General features: G+C 40.2%; 1 protein-coding gene across 5 annotated transcripts in view; it reads right to left on the bottom strand.

The window, feature by feature from the left end:
• Nucleotides 1-3,976: 3,976 nt before the first annotated feature.
• The window catches only part of STOX2 (storkhead box 2), a 154,737-nt gene continuing 138,833 nt past the window's right edge, over nucleotides 3,977-19,880 (bottom strand). For all 5 annotated transcript variants that reach the window (XM_054162007.1, XM_009910865.2, XM_054162029.1 and 2 more), the window contains 2 exons: nucleotides 10,801-13,066; nucleotides 3,977-6,330 (listed from right to left, as the gene is read on the bottom strand). In XM_054162007.1, the coding sequence (XP_054017982.1) occupies nucleotides 6,135-6,330; nucleotides 10,801-13,066 (2,462 nt within the window). In that variant the 3' untranslated portion in view covers nucleotides 3,977-6,134. The remainder of the gene's footprint in view (nucleotides 6,331-10,800; nucleotides 13,067-19,880) is intronic.

The raw sequence follows: 19,880 nt of genomic DNA on the forward strand, positions 1-19,880 counted from the left end.
ACAGAAGGCAGGAAAATGGCCCCTTCGTGTTACATTGTCCACGCAGGGCGTTCCAGTTTACACTGCTGTCATGGTGCAGAAAAAAAAATTGAGTATTTTTTTTGAAGCATGTGAAAATATCCCTCCTTGCTGGGGATCTTTCTCTTGGGTGTGTGCACCATGTCCTCTTTTGTCTCGTGAGGACAGAGAGGAGTGACAAAGAAGAACCTTACACGTGCTACTTTTGGCATCCCATCTTCTGGACTGCAGGTGCATCTCAGCTGGGCACTCAGGCATTCAGTGGGGATCTCACTCCCCCTGCACCCATCACTTTCATGTTCAGTCCAAACAGGGGATGATTCAAAACTGGTAAATGTTATCCCTTGTGCTCATACATGAATGGCTCAGAACCCTTTTCTTAAAGCCTACGTGAACACACCAAGTTGTTAGGAGATTTTTCTGAGATGTCTTCCTTGCTGTGGAAGATTTCCTAGGCAAGGGAAACAGCACATAAAATGGAAATGTAAGTTAATTTCCTCTAAACCCCACCCTCTATGGGTGCAAAGAATCCACTTAAAACATATAACCAAATGTTATTTAATATCTTAAAAAGTAACACAATCCAAAATGGATATTTCACACAACACTACATAAACAACATGAACACAATATTACCATATGGAGGGACTTTCAAATATAGACTTACAAAAATCCCTGTCCTTTTTTTGTCTTTTTTTTTCCCTTTAAATTATTATACTAAGCATGACAAGTAATCATCATTTACAATATGGTACACTGACACGATAAAAACCATGTTACAAATGTGCTGTTATAAATCAGTAACGTTAGGGAAGACATTTCATGAACTGCAATTATTTCATATGAAATACTATACAATATAAACAGAACATCCATCTTGGATGACCTTTACAGCAACCAGAGACCAAGTACTTTATTTATTTTTTTTTTTCAGTGCAAACACATTTATACAAGGCAGTCTTGGCTGCAAAACTCCCTTCTAACATACAGTAAGTCCCACTTGCATTTATTAACTCATTTAAACCTAATGCAACAGCCACATTCAGTCACTCACAGAAAATTACCTGCAGAATTACGATCCCTTTAAACTTAAGTCTCCTCCACATATAAAAGTAACATCTGTGCCAATTACTCCAAGGGCCCTTTCATACTTCTGGGTGGGTATCCTTTGGGTGTCTCTAACCACTATACAACACGAGGGCAGCGCGCACTGCGTGGAAAACCGCCCTTCCAAGGTGGGAAACACACGGTGGCTGTTGGAGCATCCTGGATGGTCAGCTCTGCAGCTCGCTGGGGGTTCAACCCAGGCTGCCCCTCCAGAGCCAGGTGTGCGCACGGACTTGTGCTCCTTCTCTGCATTTAGCATCTCGGGGCAGGGGCGGGGGAGGAACACGGAAACCCTCAGCTCGATACTGAGCTTCAATGGAGTTAACGACCCATTCCCATCTCCATCAGCTCCACGGGAGATCAGGGGAGTTACGCCAGATTTGCATCTGCGTAACTGAAACCAAGGTTTAGAACGCCACGATAAAAGAAGCGCGACAGTCCCATTTTCTTCTAGCACCAATGTGGCATTTGGTGGCTCCACTGCATGTTTCTCATGCAGCAACGATGCACTTTACTTATGCTGGGGGGAACTTTTTAGATATAGACTTTTTTTTTTAAAAGAATTTTGTAAAAAATAGAACTTTTCTCTCTAATACTGTACAGTTTTCTTCCAAAGAGCAAAGAGAATTGTAAACTGTGGGTGTGACACCAGATAGATTAGGAGTGCTACTTGCTTTCTCAGCACAACACTCTGTGTTGGGGAAAGCTCTGTGAAATGTTTTTGAAAAACAAATTTTTAATTGAAGTAACCATTTCTAAAACCACAGTACCCTTATAACTGGAGACTTGGTTGGTTTTGGCACTGCTAATCCAGGAGTCTCTGCAGGACTGCAAAGCAGTTTCTCTCTTACTGAATGCATCAAAAGAGTAACTTCACAGAGTATAAATATGGAACATTTTGGATAAGTACTAAAATTATTCCAGTAACTTTAAGAAAGTAACTGGTCAATCATCCAGTCCGTAGACTCTTAGCCTTTGTTTTTCCCAAGGTGCCTGGGCATAAAGAAGGGTCAGCAAACTCTGCCTACCTCCTAGGCTCCCGAGGCTTAGCTGGTACAAGTGCTTTGAGGGCCTCAGGCAAAAAGGCATGATTTAAGTGTAAAGTATTATCCACGTTTATGATGGCCTCTGAATACTGGTGTGCTTGTTCTCTCTCCTAAAAATGACTACTAGTGGCAAGCACTTAGGCCACAGCTTTCATTAAAATATTTGTTTTCCAATACATTTTAAAGTTGAGTGAATGTTGTTCCGCATAGAACAGACATTTTACAATGGTGCAAGAAGTCAAATGGCTAACGATGGATAGTTAAAAACGGCAGAATTGGCTCAACCGCCGAGCGCAGGTTAGTCTGTATCGGGATAATGGTACTAGGTTTGCTGAAAGAGGTGTTTGTAAATCTGGATTTGGATATAAATGTGATCTGCTTAGGTTCAACTGCCACTTTCCTCCTTTGGTTTTTGGAAAAATCTTTCTTTCTTCCCTCTTGAAAGATGGCTTGTTGCAGCTGGCTACTTTTCAAAAGCCAGTGGTGTTTTTCTTGGAAACCTGCCCACGTTCTTTGAACAATAGGCACATACCTCGAGTAGGGACCCTAATACTGCTCCCACTGAAGTTAATTAAAGGCTGTTGGTAATTTCCATAGGAGCAAATGTTTCGGATGCACACAATCTAGAGAACAGAGTGCATGTCATTAAAGGAAGAGCTGTTTTAGCACCCTTGCCAGTTCAGAGAAACCATGACCCGATATGTTGACAAGATGGAGGCAGAACAGGGCCCAGAATATTTGAAGGCTGCCAAGAAAATACCCAGAGTGTCTTCTGTTAAACCCCCAATTGTCAATTGTATTTCACAGACTGCAGATGTTCCTAATTTGCTAAATTACAAATACATTTTCAAGTTCTACCAGGCAGAAATTTTAGCAGTAACCGGGGACAGGATGGAAGGTTTGAGCCTCCCCTTCACTTTTATCCTAATTATGCAGCCTTGTCAAGGTCTAAGTGACTCATCTGAAAGCCAGATTTTTAATGTTGTAAAAGGAAATTGTGGCAATGGAAACACGATGACTTCGTACGCAAGCATTGACACGAAAGAGAATGCCATGACCTAATGCTTCAAAGTTTTTAACCTTGCTTTGTACAATACACTTTTCACGTTGCTGCATTTCATCAAATTCATGGAGGTAGTTATATGTGTAAAAAAAATTACCATAAAAGTAACATGTTGTATTATAATAATACATCTTAAGTGTGCAAAATGCCGACAGATTTGTGTTGACCCTTTACAGTTGAACACAACACAGATTCAACCTAATCTAACTCTGTAAACCTTTAAATTCATACATTAGAAGAACGAAAGACAAGCAACCATGTAATACAAGGCTATGATTTCATCAAAGGATTAGGGTGACATAAAGCACTCAGGCTCCACTCTTGTGGTTTTGTTACCAGAACCTCAAGATGGATTTTCTTTATATTCCATTGTTGATTTTAAAAGGAAAAACAAAAAAAAAATTAAAATTCAAGATTAGAACGTTTCTATTTGAAACTTCTGTTTACATTCCATATTCCAAGAGTCACATTAATATTGGTACAATGCCATGTCAACATTAATATGACATTTATGTTGTCTGCTGGTCTCTGGGAACTTTAGGAAATAACATACTACACAGTTTATAGGTACGTACTACTGCACTTCATCAGCATGATGTCTCCTGTACAACCGGCTGCCTGCATAAATTCTGATTAGTTTATGACAAACAAGAGTTTTCCTCAAAGGTGAAACTTGCTGTTCACCACTCACATTTTAATGCTGCTGTTAGTACTGTCAGATCATCACTGTAAATGTTTTTTTGTTTTTTTTTTTTTTTATGGTTTTGACTCTTTTATTTACTGAAGTGATACATACTACTGGTGTCAGAGTTCATCTCAGAAACAACATCACAGTCGGCCACTGCATAGTATATGACATTTCCCCACAAAAAACTCTCGACTCTAGAGTTCGCATGGAATAAGTACGGCTGGAGTTACACACCGAATAATAAGAGGCGTCATGCAAAGCATTATATGGTAATTAGAGCACATCTTGGAAGGTATGATAAGGCAGAAGGCTGAAGGCCAAGTGACTCTGATAACCAACCAAAAGCACAATAATTTCCTTTATATGCACTGAAAGGTCTTATTGCTCCTACGAAACGGGAATCATACACCAAAACCAAAGAAACCAGACCTGTGCATCGACTGGCCGTTGTTGACAGAACTGGAAACTGATTGTGTCCAGAGCTAGAAAGCTGTTGGTAAGCACATAAACTATATCCAACTGTGTAACATAAGGCTGAATCTTCAGTAAAGACTTCTGATGACAACAGAGAACATGAGTGAAGTTCAAATGACTGTGTACAGAGTCATACAGGTCACCAGTACCTGATGAAAATACTGGGGTTTAATATGTACAGTTGGGTTTCAGACCTGTGTACTACAAGAGCTAGACAACATAAACATCCTTTTCCTATGCAAGTTTGGGCAGTTGAACATTTTAGTATGTTTGTTATTCTTCCACCAATTCATCCATTTGATCAAAAAAAATAAAATAAAAAAGAGAGAGAGAAGTTAAATTTGAAGTCATTTTGTTGCACTACCAGGTTGCATGAGTAACAGAGCAGAATGTGACCTTATTCCTAAAAATTACTCTTGGACTTTAACTATCCTCAGAAGTTACTCTGCAGTAATTAGCATAGTACTAATTGCTTTAGAGTAACAGTTTAGGGGAGAGCAATTAGGATGTACCATACCTACAGAGTTCAGGTTTCTACTGCCAACCATGTGGACACATTTAATTTCTAGAAATTAGACATGTCTGTAAAATGCTAAATTGCAAATAACATCCACTGAATAAAAAGGCCAGAAGTTTATAGTTCTCTAAATTTTGTTCTCTGATAATCACTACAATGTATGCTATTTTTAATAGCCTAATTTAGGCACTCTATTTAATAAGCTACATAAAATAGATTTATGTCCTTCCACTAGAAAGAAATCAGTTCTTCAGGCCATACTTGTCATTTATATCATAAAGAATATTTTTGTTCTAAGAAATTAGTTATCCTGATTCATATATTAATGGCAAGTTGCAATACCAGAAGTGACACAAGAATTAGATTATCTTTTTAAAATACTTTATAACTGAAGACATTTGTTATATTTTGTGTCACTCCACATTGTGGCTCCATGACAGTTATAACTCTCCCTTCCCTCCCCACTCCCCCCTCTACTGAAGGCCCACCTCCTCATTTTTGACTATGGAAGGTCAAGTAGCAAGTCTCAGTAGGTAAACGTCTCTCATACTTTTGAAACACAGAAGGAGAAGCCATCTCCCTTCCCACCCTCCATACTTAATAAAAACCCAACCCAAACCAACCCCCACACCTTTTTACTTGCCGATACAGGTATTTGCAAACTTGTGTCACAAAAACGCACAGTGAAAATAACTGATTAGGATTAATAATTCACAGATAGAGCTGAGGTCATCACTTGTCATGTTTGGCATTGTTTTCCTCATCGTGGTCCTGGCTGGTTATTTTCAGCAGTGGCTCAGTTTTTGAAGTAAGAAACAATCAACTCTGCAGCAGAGTTTAGCCTCTGACCAGGGGCATCACATATCTGTGGCATTTTTTGTTTAAATGAAGTTGGCAACTGCATGGACATTGAAAATGCAGATTACACTTACAGTGTCTAGACTTTTACCTATGTGCTCAGTTACAATTAAGTGAAGCAAAAAGTGTACATATTATCCCTACTGCTATTTCTGTTGCTACAGAGCCGCAAATGTGAAAAGCAATACCTTGAAATAAAGATATCTCTGTTGCCCCTAGTCTACATAGCAGCACAGTTTAAGTAAACACTAAAACTGTGGTTGAGATGCTCTCTTAACTTTTCCCCAAAGATGTAAACATCAGTCCCAGTGTCGTAAACTTTGCTATACAGGATGAGACAGAAGATCTGAGGCAGGATGACTATCAGACACTAGTGACAGAAGCTTGCAGGCAGTTAGCAGGTTTCTGCAGTTTCTCAGCTTCACTTGTTGGTGGGTCTGCAGCGGCTCGGAAGGTGAATGTTGGGCCTGCGCCACCGTGTGCAGGGCTCAGAGCAGGGTTCTGACGTCTGTTGCTTTCAACAATACTTGAAGTGTTGGATGCCAGGCTCTCGCGAGTACTAGAATGGAAAAGAAATATATATACACACTCATGTATGACATGCCTATATATCCATTGCCCAGAAAGGAAAGGAGAATAGAGTGTTCTATAATAGGCTTCCTGTGTTTGTACGGAATGTCACATCAATGAACCATCTCATTTTGACGGTACACATATGTTCCTCCAAAATGGGTTCCAGAGGTACTCAGCAGTCACCATACTGTAACAAAGGTATAGCACTAAGCAGAGCTGAAGCTGTCACACAGACTGTAAACTGAACCCATATCAAGCATCTGGATTTTTCACTCGGGGAAATAGCTTCCATCTTGCACGCGGAACGTATTAATTTTCTTTCCTGAATGGTGCATTTTTGCACAAACTAGCTTCATCAAATCAGATAAAGTGACCAGGGAAAGCTGGGAGAGTAATCATGTAACAGTTTCCTCTGTCATCTCCTCTTCTACCTATGTCTTTGTGCACAAAATAGTAACTAAAAATGCTACTTTACATGAAACCTACAATGCTTCTAAACACAACACTTCAATTTTGCTTTGCAGCTGAGACAACTGCAACTTACAAGATTCTGAGAAATCTTAACTGCCTGGTCTGTGATTATGCTCTGAACAACAACCAGTGCTGCTATTTCATTCCTAAAATGGACAATGCTCCTTTAAGCTCCAACATACTGTTTAGCCACAGGAGTGACAGGATACTTAGCATTTTTAAAGACTAAGCCTTTCAATGATACATTATGAACACAGAGGAGCCTGTATTTCAGTCTGTTCAGCTTTTGAAAACTCAACCAAGGTATGCTAAAGCTGCTTTTACCACTACTACTTTGTCTCTTCTTTCTGCTCTCAGTTTTTGATCTCCTGTGTAGAGACATTTGGCCCCCAGTTCTCTGCATTTCACTTTGCAAAATGACATCATAATTTGCTATGGAGATGTTCACAGAGTACATTCAGAGGACTGAATTGGTTTGTGGAGCAAGCACTAGAAAGAAAGATACTAATGACAGAGCTTCATAGTCAGTTTAAAGTCAACCTAAGTTTACCTGCTACTGAAAAGGGGCAGCTCTGGCCTGCCTTGTGTGGACCTGACCCTGCCACATGTTCCTGCTGTTTCCCTGACGCTGAGCCTTGCAGCCAGCCAGAACAGGGCCACTCTCAGTTAAATACTAGCCCTTAAGAAGGAAAAAAAATAAGAAGATAAAAAAAGAAAGGAAAAAAAAAGGGAAAAACTAAAGGAAAAAAAGATTACTGCTAACAGGGGAAGAGTAGGACTCTGGATATGGCAGAGGAGACATGTCAGTGCATGGCACAAGGGAAGAAAGAAACACCTTGTTCAGCTGTAGGGCAGATTTAAATCATCTTAAATTGACTGAATCTGGAAAACCTCTGATGCTTTTTAGGAAAACTTCCACAGATCTTTTAAATGGATCAGAAAGGTACTGATCACCTTCTGCCAGCTATCATTATTGCCAGTGGTTCCAAATGCACAGAGTAAGAGATCTCTGTGAGCTGCAGTGTTACTCATCTTTTGATTCTGCTTCCTCTGCCTTTGAATTAAAATAGATGCAAGCTTCCTTTTTTTTTGTTAAAAGGCTATTTAGTACTTTATCATTCTTTATGGGATGGCCAATTCTGGATCTTCAAACATTTCTTATTCTGGTTATTACAAACTAACCATTACAACACATTTACACAAAGATTGTTGTGAGAGTTTGGCATGCAGAGTGCCAGAATGAGCTTTCTTCAGGTGACAGAAGAGCAGTAGAATTATATGACCTCTAAAAATTAAGGAATAAAATTAACAGCTGGCATTTGCTATATACAACTTGCATAAAAGCAATGAACAAAATACTGTGAAGCTTCTTTCCCCATTAGTGATGTGTTCATGAATTGCTCACACAATGACTTTTGAAGTCAAAATGACCATTGCAAATCTCTTTAACTACATCCTTTTTTTCCTTCGCCCACATCTCTTTTTTCCCCCATTTGTCACACTTTAAAAATACAGTCATCTTCCACAGTTTGGAATTGCTAATTTTGATTTCCCAAGCAACATTGTACACTTCAGTTTAAATGAAAAGATATGACCACACCTTGGAAGCCAACGATTACACCACCAGTAGAGGCTAGCTAGGGAATATCACTACATGCGTGTCCTGTTCTTAATACTCTTCCCTAGGCATCTGCTAATGGATACTGTCAGATCTGGATGAATCTAGGTGATGGATGCTGGATGGCTTTTTTTGTATTTCCTGGATAAAGGGCTGTGGAGTGTATTTTTTCTTCTAAGGAAATAACAGCATGGCAGTTCTAGCCAAAGGGCTGAATTCACCCTCATCTCAATTTATTTCTATAGACTTATACCAAGGAGTGACCAAAACTCAGCAAAATCATTCAATTTAATCATCTTCATGCAATGCTCATGAAAAAGCCTCTGAAATAGCTGGACTACATGCTGGTCTTACAAAACAGCCCTACAGAACCTAGGTTTAAATTTTACTTTATGTGACCTTGCCAAAAAACCCCAAACAAACAAAACAATGACATTTGTTAATAAGTAAACAGTGGGGGAAAAAAGAGAGATGTGTGGAACACAATCATTATTAAAAGCTGCTTATCTGTTTCCCTTCTGATCTAAACAAAGTGGTATAGCAGCACTAAATTCAGTATGCTCACCACATTCTGTTCTCTTGCTAGCTGAGATTAAGATCCACAAGAATTTTAGTTTGTGTGTAAATAATTAGGGAAGGAAATGTCTGCCTTTGCATTAACCAGAAACACAAGCCTGATACTTGGCCAGCATACATTTGGCTAGCAGTAGGCTAAAAGCAGATTTGTATTCAGTTGACTGACACCCTGTCCTAGAAGTGAAATGCACTCTGGAGTGGGGCAAGCTTAGCAAGAAGCAAACACCACTGCACACTCCCCCACAAAAACTGACTGCAAGTATAGCAAGAAGAGATTACATTTAAGAACCCCAACAGTACAAATACCCTCACACAACAGTTGGGTGTGAGAAAGCTGTCAAGCATCTGCAGAACAATCAAGAACAGGAACAAACTCAAGACCTTAAGTTTCTTTCTTGAGTTGGACTCAAGTGTAAGTGGTACAATTTACTCCAATTATTTTTCAAATATTTTACTCAGAAAAACTACACATATGTTAAAAGTCTGCTCTAGTCTGATGATCACTGCATGCTTCAGCAGGCCCAGTAATTACTGTCTTGTCATTAACATCAAGTGGGAGTAGCCATCAAATATGAAGGAAGTTATTGCAGTGACATGACTAACTGAAAATGAAGTTTAGTCCTGTGCAGAAGCAGTAAATCCTCCCCATGTCTGAGAGCTTTTGCTACAGATTTTTTTTAAAATGTACTTCTGAGGAATAAAAAAAAAAAATAAAGCCCAAAACAAACCAAAACTCCAAACCTTCCCACAACCCCCTCATTTTCTTTCACTTAAAACATATCCAGACTATGAGGTTTTGTTTTTAAAACATAAAGTAATTTAAGCTGAAATAAGACACTGTAAAAGAACTACTACAGTAAGTAATTTCTGTGCTCTTAGAGTTACTGCTCTGAACTCTGATGGGTTGCCATCCCTAGCAAACAAAACCAGTGAAGTTCCATTCCAGCAGGGACTTAAGACTGTTGAAGGCCAGACAGAGAATAAAGAAGGCTCAAGTGAAGGATTCTTAACCTGGAAATGAGCTTGTGAAATCTCCAGGGTATAGAACATATCAGCAACTCTCTCCTCCCTAGACCTGCAAGACTCCTAGCATCCTGAGACTTCCATGATGTCTGAGATCCCTGGAATGGAAATGACTTACCAGCACCGCCACATGCAAACATCTGGAATCTTTTCCCAAATATCTTAGACAAAGTGCCCCTCTCTCTGCTGATGCAGCACTGGCTCACCTCTGAAGTTTAAATATGCTGAGCACTTTCAGTCTCATGGCAGGAGCAGCTGCTCCAGTCTCACCAGTTTGGAGTGGTGATAGATACACTTCCAAATTTTTTGAAGAAAACAAACCAAAAAGCCCAAACCCAAAGTAATAACCATGCTTTGGTTTTGTTTTGCTGTTTTGACTTTTTTGGGTTATGCCACCTAGTCATGTCTAGTCTTCTGATTAGTCCTGTTGATGATATCTAAGAGGGAAAGGGAAGGGGGCATTATGCAGGAGCTCATCCCTTCTATTCTAAGTGCAAACCCAAATTTAATACAGGGGGGGCAAAAAATTACACAGGGAGGTTTTCAGCACACAGAAAATGAACTAATACAGAGTCAATGCCGCAAATGGTCACTGGTATGGTAGGAAAGCCACACACCTCAATAGCAGATTGCAGTTGTAGAAAACACTGTCTGAAAACGTGTGCAACTGCTTAAAATAGCCCTACATTCTGTCACTAGTAGCACACACATATAACTATAAATGGAACTTTCTAGTCTGTAAAGCTGCAATGAATGTGACAGTCCTACCGTGGAGAGTTGAACCCGCTGTCCACAGTAATGCTGCTGCTGTCCATGCTGTCCAGGCGGGCTGAGTGGGTGGCTCTCTGGTTGCTGCTATTTTCTGTTTCCTTTGGGGTGAGAAGAGTAAGATTCTTCTCGAACTTTCGCTGCAGATCCCTCTCCTTTTCTCTCTCTAGAAGCCACTGCATTGTACCAACATCATCCCTGTTCTTTTCTTCCTCAGCATTTTTGTTGTTCCCTTCCTCCGAGTCGTCATCATCAGATACGTTGTAGTAGTCGAAGGAGGCCTCCTGGTTGCCAGCAGTCTCTTGCTGTCTCTGTGAAACAGGCGTGACTTGTGTGACTGAGGTTACTATCGCTTGTTCAAGTTTCTCACATCTGACTGGCAATGTGTCAGAGGGGGTCTTTTGATGAGGCTTTAGCAGGGGTGTGCTAGACTTATGATAACTATTCACAGAAAGGGTGTTGTGCAGAGGTTTAAAGAGTGTATCCTTGCTAAATATTTCTTTCCTTTTATCAAGGCTGCTTGATTCAGCACTATGGTGTTGAACCAGCCGTCCGTTTGCAATCACCTCTGAAGTTTGGCCAGCAACTGCTGTACCACTACTTGGGCCCTTTGGGGACTCATCTTTGTGCACCCCAGGATCCCTAGCAATATGTTGAGACTGTCTTTCTGCAGGACTAATTTTTTTGAGCCCATCTGTTCCTGTCAGCGTATCATGGTCCTCTTTATTCTTTCCCAGTGGTGAAGGAGCAGTAAGCACAGTCTCACTGGATGTGTTGCACTGAAAATAGTCATCGACTGCAGATTTTGTAGTGCAGGAGTTGAGCTCGCTGTATGGTGGCAAATTCTCTGTAGGCTTGCTTTGTTCCAATAGGCTACAAGAACTAGGGGTTTCTACACTGCCACTAGTTATTTCAGGGATGCAAGTCTCTTTGTAGCTTGCAGATGAAATCAGAGCCCTTTGATGACTGAGCGACTGAGATGGCCTTAAGGTACTATCGTCAATGAAGGTTTGGCTAGTTGTTTGGTCATCTGGGCTACAGCCTTCACCTATATCTTCAGGTGTGCCTAAAGTAGCTGAGCCCAGAGGTCCCTTGGAATTATCCATGGATCTAGACCTTTCCTTAGCCTTACTTGACCGCTCATTCCTTGATCTTCTGTCCTGTGTATGGCTGTGGCTCCGATGGACCTTGGAGTGAGAGCTTCCCCTGGAAGGTTCAGGGAAAGGCATTTCAGTTCTTCTTTTGGCCAGCTCACCAGATACATCCCACTCTGGTGTCATGGGAAAATGAGATTCAATCATGCTAGGATTGCTGTGCATTATAAAATTATCTCCCTTGTGTTCTATTATAAAACAGCCTTCCCGTGGGGATCGAGTCAAGGGATCATAGAACTCATACTCCCTTTCAGCAGGTACGTCCAAATGAGAGCCATCTGATGGGTCTCCTTTGGACACCCGGGTCTTGCTGTGTGACCTCGATTTCCCATGAGATTTTCTGTGATTCCTGCTCTTTTTACTTCGTCCACTGTGGTGAGCTGAAGATCCTGCTTTGCTTCGTTGAGCTTTTTCTTCTTCAAGTTTCTTCATTAGTGCAGTGTGCCTCATGACATTTTCCACAGTCAAATCTGGGTTAATGCGCCTGATAATCTCCATTTCTACCTCTCTAGGTATAGTGGTGGGGGTGTCCTCATCCCTTAGTGGCCACTCCTCTGGAGGAAACTGGGCAGAGAAGTTTGCCAACTGTTTTGTCTTGTCCTTCTTAAAACTTAATCGGAATAATTTGAGTCCAAATTTCTTAGACTGCTTTTCTACATCCTTAGGCTTTGTGAGTGTCTCTGCTTTGTAAGAAAAATTGACAGTACTTTTACTTTTCTCAGTAGGTGGGACCTGACACAATGAAGGAGGACAGTAAGAGTCTTTACAGTCTTTTGCTGATTTCCTCTGTAGGGTAGATGCATGCATGCTGTGCATGTCTTCTCTGCAACAATGGCAGGAGTCGCAGTGGTTTTTGGGTAGTGTTCGGTCCCTGACGCATCCCGAGGTGGAAGGAGTTATAGTTCCTTGTTGAGGAGAGGTACATTGAGACCTGTCAGGTATCCTCTCATCCAAATGGTACCATTTGCTGTTAGTTCTTATGAGAGATGGTGTTATAAAGTAAGTCTGCGGGGTTACAATGAAATAGCCATCCGGAGTTGGGTATATTTTCCTCTCCCGTACAAGCATATTCAAGGTATGTCGAAGGATTTCTGGACTGGGTGTTGGAACTCCTAGAAATGACAGCAAACACATATCATGGAGTGCATAAAAACCATGAGGGACTCTCTGGATTCTTCCCTCCCCACCAAAAAGGTGTTTTACCAATATGCAAGCCGGAATATGCTGAACAAACAACTCTAGCAAAGCACTTTGTTAGGCATTCTCTTGTCTGTTTGTTTTTCCACTTAGCTTCTACACTTCAGACCTATCAATTATTAATTAAATAGAAAGGAGGCCATTAATGGACTGTTAAGGTTAAAAAAAAAAAAGAAAAAGAAAAACCAATCAGGAGGTAACTTCTAGTCATTTCCATTGTGCTGGTGACATTAAGCTGAAAGATGAAATCACTGGAAATCAAAGGGTGTCAGTTTCAGTTCTACTCTTCTTCCAACTAAATATTTATATATCTCAGTTCACCAGAGCTCATCATTACAATGCCCAGTCACCTATAAAACAGTGTTTATTTGTTACTTTGGATGCCTAAGTTATTTTTACACAGAAAAAACCCACAACGTTGCCCCAAACTGCCTTTTTATTACAGACTTGATAGAACTCACCTGCTCTCCCATTAAAACATTTCAACTACATCACAGCTGCTCCAAAAAAGACACACCTTGAATGACACAGTTCCTCTTACCTAAACAGACTTTTACACTATGCTAGAAGTTACAGACCTATGTCCTAAAAATCTGCTTCTCTGAGTTCCCTGTCTTCATTATGAAATGTGAAGGACACTATCTTAATCATGTATCACACACTGACAGAGGGGCAAGTACAACAACCCTGCAGCAATGCCACACTGGCCACATGGTGGACTTGGCACTGTGAGCCTTGTCCTTCCCACTACCAGTCCTCTTGCTGGGTTCAGTGGCACAGAACAAGATTGCGTAAGATTAAATACTACGTTAATATGCTGTGCATAGGAGTAAGTTCCAGCTGGAGCCAGGGAAACAAGAAATGTAGTTCACAACTAGTTTAAAAAAGCAAACAACAACTGAACAAAAAACCCACACAAACATTGGTTTATGGTGCATAAGAAGAAAATCCTTCAAAATGTTCAGTGTACAATAGCCATCTTCAATCGATACAGTTTGTTCAACTGTGTCAGGGGACACAGTCTTAAGTTGCACCAGAAGAGGTTTAGACTCGAGGTGAGGAGAAAGTTCTTCACTGAGCGAGTCGTTTGTCATTGGGATGTGCTGCCCAGGGAGGTGGTGGAGTCACCGTCCCTGGAGGTGTTCAAGAGGGGATTGGACGTGGCACTTGGTGCCATGGTCTAGTCGTGAGGTCTGTCGAGACAGGTTGGAGTTGATGATCCTTGGGGTCTCTTCCAACCTTAGTTATACTGTGATACTGTGTAAAACACACTTCTGTTTTAACTTAATGCTGGGTCCTGACCTGGTTTTACATTGCGAGAGTGATAGAATTTTTTTTCAGAAGTTTGGATAGTCTATTTTGACCTAAAAAAAGTATAATTTACTTTGGGTCTTCATTAAAATAAAAAAATTTTAAAAAGATAAAAAAAATCAGAGAGTAACTTAGGTTGGACCTCATGAAATCATCTGGTCAAGACCCCTACTCATAGCCAGGCCAACTAAGATTAGGTTGGTAAGGGCCTTGTTGAGCCAAACTGACTGTCTTCAAGACAAAAATTCAGTGGAATCATGCATGTAAATACATTTCAAGTATGTGCTTTTTGCAAAAATGCTTCATGGAAAAAATCTCAGGCAGGTGTACCTGCCACAAACACAGTATCTTCAGTAGCATATAGTCACATGGAAGGCTACACATGAGATGCACCATGGTAATGCCAAGATGAGAACCAAACCATGACAGGTAAGAAAGGGTGACTGGCCATTGTAATGGGCTGCCCAGGGAGGTGGAGGAGTCACCATCACTGGAGGTGTTTAGGAAGAGACTGGATGGGGTGCTTGGTGCCATGGTTTAGTTGACTAGATGGTGTTGGATGATAGGTTGGACTCGATGATCTCAAAGGTTTTTTCCAACCTGGTTAATTCTATTCTATTCTATTCTACAATGTCTGGTCACCAACTCCTCTCCCACACATCAAAGCCTGGAGCTATTCTACAATGTCTGGTCACCAGCTCCTCTCCCACACATCAAAGCCTGGAGCCTGCAATTCACTGACCTCCCTGTGTTAGCAAACATAAGGATGACAACAAGAGCTCTGACACTATGACCAACATCTCATCATAAAATAAGCAACGAGAAGCAGAGAAGTTGTACTAATTCCTTAACTTGCCCTCTTCTGTGCTACTGGGTTGCAGAAAACATAGTAAGCATTCTTAACATCTGACTTTGAATGTTGTTTGAATTTAGAGACATGACAATACTGCTTACATCCAATCATATCTGTAACTAACAATCTTACAATGGAAGAGCAAAGGGTTAGGAACAACATGGACACAATTACAGAGAATGCACCAGGGCAAGTAAATATATTTCATGCCCGTGAGTTGAAAGACTGGGGCTGATCCAGACACAGGAATGAAAAGAGGCAAAAAATGGATATAATTTGAGAAAATAAATTAGGCTGAAAACTGGAAAGAAAATGCAAATAAAATGGAGAATCAGGAACATTTCTCCTCTTTTCATGCGAGTGTCCACAACTCATGTGATAATCCTTGAGAAAGACCTCTATAACTGCTGGATGAGCAAGCATGGCAGAAACAGTAATGGATGGCAAAACCTAAAATCCAGCTGGGGAAAAAAAGATTCACCCATCCCTAGTCCTATCTCTCTGGACTGAAGTAAACAACATGCTGAATTTCCACTGGATTGTGAGGCAGTAGCAACTCAAGAGCAGGCTGCCTTCTGCATAAGCTTTCAGTAAAGCAGAGCAACACAGAGTGATTTCAATTCCCGTATCAACCAGCAGTCATTTAACCTCTTCTTTCCTGTGGTGGAGCTGCTATGCCTACATGAGTAACAGTGCCCCTTTTAAATTATACCTTGCATCATCACAAAAAGTGGATGACCCCAAAGTCAATCTGATGTTCTCTATCCTGTGGTGAAAATGCACTCCAGGGTCCAATCCTGGTCCAACTGAGACACAGTTGCTGTGCAGGAGCCAAGCTCTTCCTGCTTCTACAGAACTAGCTTGGCTGATCCACTGCTTTTTTCAAGAGCTCACATGTAAATACCTCAACAAGTACCTGCCTTTGTCTGTGAGGATTTGGTTCTTCATCCTTACTTTACTTAAAAGACTTTTCTTAATAGACTGTTTCAAAAATCTTGGATAAAAATAGGAGAGATGAAAACAACCCTCCTGGGGGTTTGAGCTGGAGACTATCACTTTTATCACTTTCAGCATACAGTACATCCCTATGGTTCCCTAAGCCAGCAGTGACAATGGCAGATGCAGATCTTTGGAGTTCAGCATCGTCCCAACGCTGCCTATGGGTTTTGTTCAGATCTCTTTCGGGTACTTAGAAAAAACAGAAATAGACCCAAACTTGAATTAGACTTTCCTGCATTGTGAGAAGGAGCAAGACGTTACTCTGACTCCCATTGTTGCTAATTTTAATACAGATTTCCTAGCTCTGTCAAAAGTTTTCTGTTTATAGCAACCTGCCCACATCATGTCTATACATAACCGACCCTGCTACATTCAGAAGCCTCCTTATGGTCTCCATTCCTCCATTAAACAGCATCAAGAGGAAAAAAAACTAGTAGTCTAGAGACTCTAGCATATAAAATATGACATGACAGCAGTGGTGTTATTTAAGATTATGTAGTGGTTTAATAATTCAAAAGCAGAAACTGTCTGGACACTGAATCATCAGACATGTACATTTTCTGCATCTCAAGAGAGTCTGCTTTGCCATCCACTGAGCTTCCAGACAGAAGATTATGTCTTGTTTGCTGCTCACAAAGAACACTGACCTAGGGTGAACTCAGCTAATGTAAGACACTTACTTTAAGTGCTACATATACATTTCCCTTATTTAAAGGGTGAACAGTTATGAAGGTGAACATCAGAGGAATTTGCCAGCTTTCAAAAACATGTTCACTTCAAAAGCCACCTAGTCCACTACACATGGATTTTCTACACTGAGATTCTGAACAATTGTAATAAATACATGAACAAAACTGAACAAAACAATAGTTTGAGAATTAAAAAACTCTTACTAAAGGAAGCACAGACAAAGGCATGAGGCTTTGCTCAGACAGGTTCATACAGATAAGAGGGTCTGGCTGCCAAACACAGGAACAGAGGTTACGTTCTTAGCTCCTTATACTGGATTTCAAAGATTTACATTTAATGTGTGGGATTTAAACCATGGTCAATAAATTATAAAGCAGGGCTGTACAAACATCTCATTGTTTTAATTCTAAGTTAGAATAATGGGAGCATGTGCAGCAGGGGCCCTCTTCCCTTTTAAGAAAAACCTGACAAATAACAAAAGCCACAAATAAGATATGCATTATCATTACAAACTTTCTCAATAAATTCATGAAAAATACATCTGAAGTAGTATTTAAATGGTGTTAGATCTGCTAAAATTATTTTCTCCTGAGCTGATGCTAAGGCTTAACAAGGGATAAAAGAAATACTCTGATTGGCTCATGGAATACTAGTTAAGGATATGGAGTGGTTGCTATGTGATGTTATAAATAATTAGCATACCTTATTTCAGATAGAGCCATGGCCCAGATTTATGCCTGCACAATGGCTCAGCAAACTAGAGGGCTAGACTGCAAGTGTAAGATCTTACACTGAGGCAAGAGGCTTATCATTCTTAGGCAGTTTGAGAATAGCATCTGGGGTCTTAGGAAATTTATACACACTATGAAACGCAGTGAAGCATTTGTTCATTAAAATACAAACAACACAGGCAGACAAATGCTGCTACAGGGCGAGATACAGAAAGGTTATGTGACAATGACAGATACATTTACACTGGTAATGGTGTCTCAGTTTCTCTTTCCTAATTCATTGCTGAACCTATCAGAATATGGGAGGACATCAGATATTTTAAAATATCCACAAAGAATACAAGGGCTCAAAGAGCCACAACTGCAAACCCCACTTGGACGTGCTCCTGGGTGACCTACTCTAGGTGATCCTGCTCTGGCTTGGGGGGTTGGACTAGATGATTTTTTGAGCTCCCTTCCAATCCCTAAAGTTCTGTGTGACCTGTGTGATTTATGAAAGAGTTTGGGCAAACAAGTGAAAAAAAAAATATCACTCAGCACAAGAAGAGGCTATGTCTATTGGAAAAGACAACATTTTGGGGTAATCTTATAATCATCCTGAGATAACACCTATGTTATGTCTGGGAGAGAAAGATATTTCTCTAGAGAGGGGAATAAAATTGGACAAAGGGTAGATTTTTTTCTTTTTTCTTCCAAATAATTTTCCTTGTGTTTTGTGAAGGGAGGTAGAAAAACAAGGCTCTCCTGTTTTTAATCTCAGACTTGAGAAATGCATATGTTCATGGCTAGTGGAAAAAAAAAAAAGGCAGCAAGAGACTGTTTGCTAACTTGCCTCAGGCTTCTTCTGAGCAGTCTACAAAATAATCCAGCCTGTTGAATTATTTTTGATGTATGGTTCTGTCTAGCAAGAACAGTGCAATACACCAAGTGTGTTACAGATAACCATGCTCCCAGGAAACCAGTAAGTTGTAATGTCCAGCATGCAATGATGTTTCCATAAAAATATTGATAGAAGCACTGGGAAAATACTTGCAATCTATGGAACTCTTCTAGTACCTAGCTGTGTAGAACATGACTTGGAAAAATAGAATTCAAAATACATTAAACTGGAATTATAATTGTGAACTCTGCCTTCTTTGCATTCTATCCCTTATAACTTTTATCTGTGTTTTCAAAATCAGCCAAGCATACTGAAAAAAACCCAAACCAATAAAACCCACCACAAATTCAGACAGAAAGCCAGTATTTGTGAAATGTACTCGTGGTAATTTCTCCCAAAGTGCAATTCTTAAATGTCAAAGAGAACTGTTTGTGTCAAACACAGCTCCCAATCCAGAATTGTGTTTTAAAATATCAGAATTTATTATCAGTTAAAGCAAAATCCATGTAAGATTCAAGTCTTTAAGTAACTCTTGCTTTGAGATGTAAACAAAAAAATTCAAGACATCAAAACCTGGCTACAGTTAGGTTGTCTAGATGAGGTAGATGCATCAGTAGTTTTCCCACTGAAGCAATTTTAATTAGCTGCTTTTTACAGCTGCAAAAGAGGCACAATAGAGTTTCTCAGTTAGTTTAGAGAAATGTAAATCCAGGCACAGAACAGTGTGCTCTCCTGAGCAGTAAACCTCTGCACAATGCTTTTACATCACTGCTCTAGATGCCTCTACAAGATGATGTTTTCATGATTCACCAACTCCAGATACAGACTGCCAGCAGAGAAGTGTATTCAAGAGCACATTCTTAACCCAGGATTCCTTTTTTGATATTACAGTGTATTTAATCCAAGACACATTGTCATTTTCCTGTTTAATAAATCTTACCAATTGCTGTCAAGAATATCTTAACAGCATTTATGAATTCGTAAGTGTGTAGCTCTCCAAACCTTTCAGTCAGAGAGAGAGTTGCCAATTAAAATAAATAAAGAAAAAAATTAGAAGATGTTTTAAGCAAGGGCAGTACAGAAGTAAAAGCCAGAACTGTGTCTAAGAAAGCTCTGAAAATCTTTGGAAACCAGGTTGACACCCTCCTTTCAGTTTAAATAAAATCCCTCCCTGAAGCAGGTGCATCATTGCCACTGGACTCTTATCACTTGTGTCTGGTCACACCAATTTTGAATGCCTGTCCTAGGTGGAGGAAGACATGCAG

Source organism: Dryobates pubescens, chromosome 1 (genome assembly GCF_014839835.1).
Source record: "Dryobates pubescens isolate bDryPub1 chromosome 1, bDryPub1.pri, whole genome shotgun sequence".
NCBI lineage: Eukaryota > Metazoa > Chordata > Aves > Piciformes > Picidae > Dryobates > Dryobates pubescens.